At 40.2% G+C, this 1,225-nt stretch overlaps 1 protein-coding gene across 1 annotated transcript; it reads left to right on the top strand.

Moving 5' to 3' along the window:
• The first annotated feature begins 510 nt into the window (after window positions 1-510).
• On the top strand, window positions 511-1,011 carry LOC145130842 (uncharacterized). Its single transcript, XM_079065602.1, has one exon. It carries the CDS (start codon window positions 511-513, stop codon window positions 1,009-1,011), a length of 501 nt encoding a protein of 166 aa, XP_078921728.1.
• Window positions 1,012-1,225: the final 214 nt, after the last annotated feature.

Genomic DNA, 1,225 nt, shown 5'->3' with positions numbered 1-1,225 from the left:
TTAGGACACGCGGGTTTTTACCGCCGTTTCATAAAAGATTTTTCTAAAATAGCTAGACCTCTAACACAATTGCTTTTAAAAGATGCACCATTTAATTTCACTAAAGAATGTCTAGAGGCCTTTGAATTTTTGAAAGAAAAACTAACTAATGCCCCGATCATTATTGCCCCGAATTGGAACTTACCTTTTGAAATAATGTGTGATGCAAATGACTTTGCATTTGGAGCCGTCCTTGGTCAAAGGGTTGATAAGCACTTTCGACCCATTTATTATGCAAGTAAGACTTTGAATCCGGCACAAGAAAATTACACCACAACTGAAAAAGAATTACTAGCCGTGGTGTATGCTTTTGACAAATTCCGCCCTTATCTTATTTTATCTAAAACCACTGTTTTTACTGACCACTCTGCTATTAAGTACTTGTTTGCCAAGCAGGATGCAAAGCCATGATTGATACGTTGGGTTCTACTTCTACAAGAATTTGACATTGAGATACGCGATAAAAAGGGAATGGAGAATGTAGCTGCCGACCACTTATCAAGACTAGAAAACCCGCATTTGGAAGCATTGGAAGAAGATAAAATTGGAGATGATTTTCCGGACGAGTACATTTTGGTGACCACGGGGGAAGAGCCATGGTTTGCCGATATAGCTAATTATTTAGCTACCAAGTACATCCCAAAAGACTTTACCCGCCAACAAAAGAAGAAATTCTTTTCAGAAATAAAATACAACTTTTGGGATGAGCCATATGTTTTCCGAAGCTGCACGGATGGGATCATAAGGAGATGCGTATTCGGGAATGAAAGCCGAGAAATTTTGGAGCATTGCCATAGCGGGCCCACTGGTGGACATCATGGAGCACATTACACGGCAAAGAAGATATTTGATATTGGGTTTTATTGGCCCACAATTTTTAAAGATGCTACCCAATATGTCAAAGAGTGTGATGCATGCCAAAGAGCGGGAAACATATCATCCCGAGACGAGATGCCACAACATAGTATTTAAGTGTGTGAAGTGTTTGATGTGTGGGGGATCGATTTCATGGGGCCGTTTCCAATGTCAAAAGGGAACAAATATATTTTGGTGGCGGTTGATTATGTATCCAAATGGGCGGAAGCACAAGCTTTACCAACTAATGATGCTCGGGTGGTCGTGCGTTTTCTAAAGAAATTATTCTCAAGATTTGGAGTTCCTAAAGCCCTTATTAGTGACCGAGGCA

The sequence above is a fragment of the Lactuca virosa genome, chromosome 8, assembly GCF_052849685.1.
Source record: "Lactuca virosa cultivar CGN04683 chromosome 8, Lactuca_virosa_CGN04683_v6, whole genome shotgun sequence".
NCBI lineage: Eukaryota > Viridiplantae > Streptophyta > Magnoliopsida > Asterales > Asteraceae > Lactuca > Lactuca virosa.
Note: the sequence above shows the minus strand (reverse complement) of the source record. Positions and strands in the feature narration are given on the sequence as shown.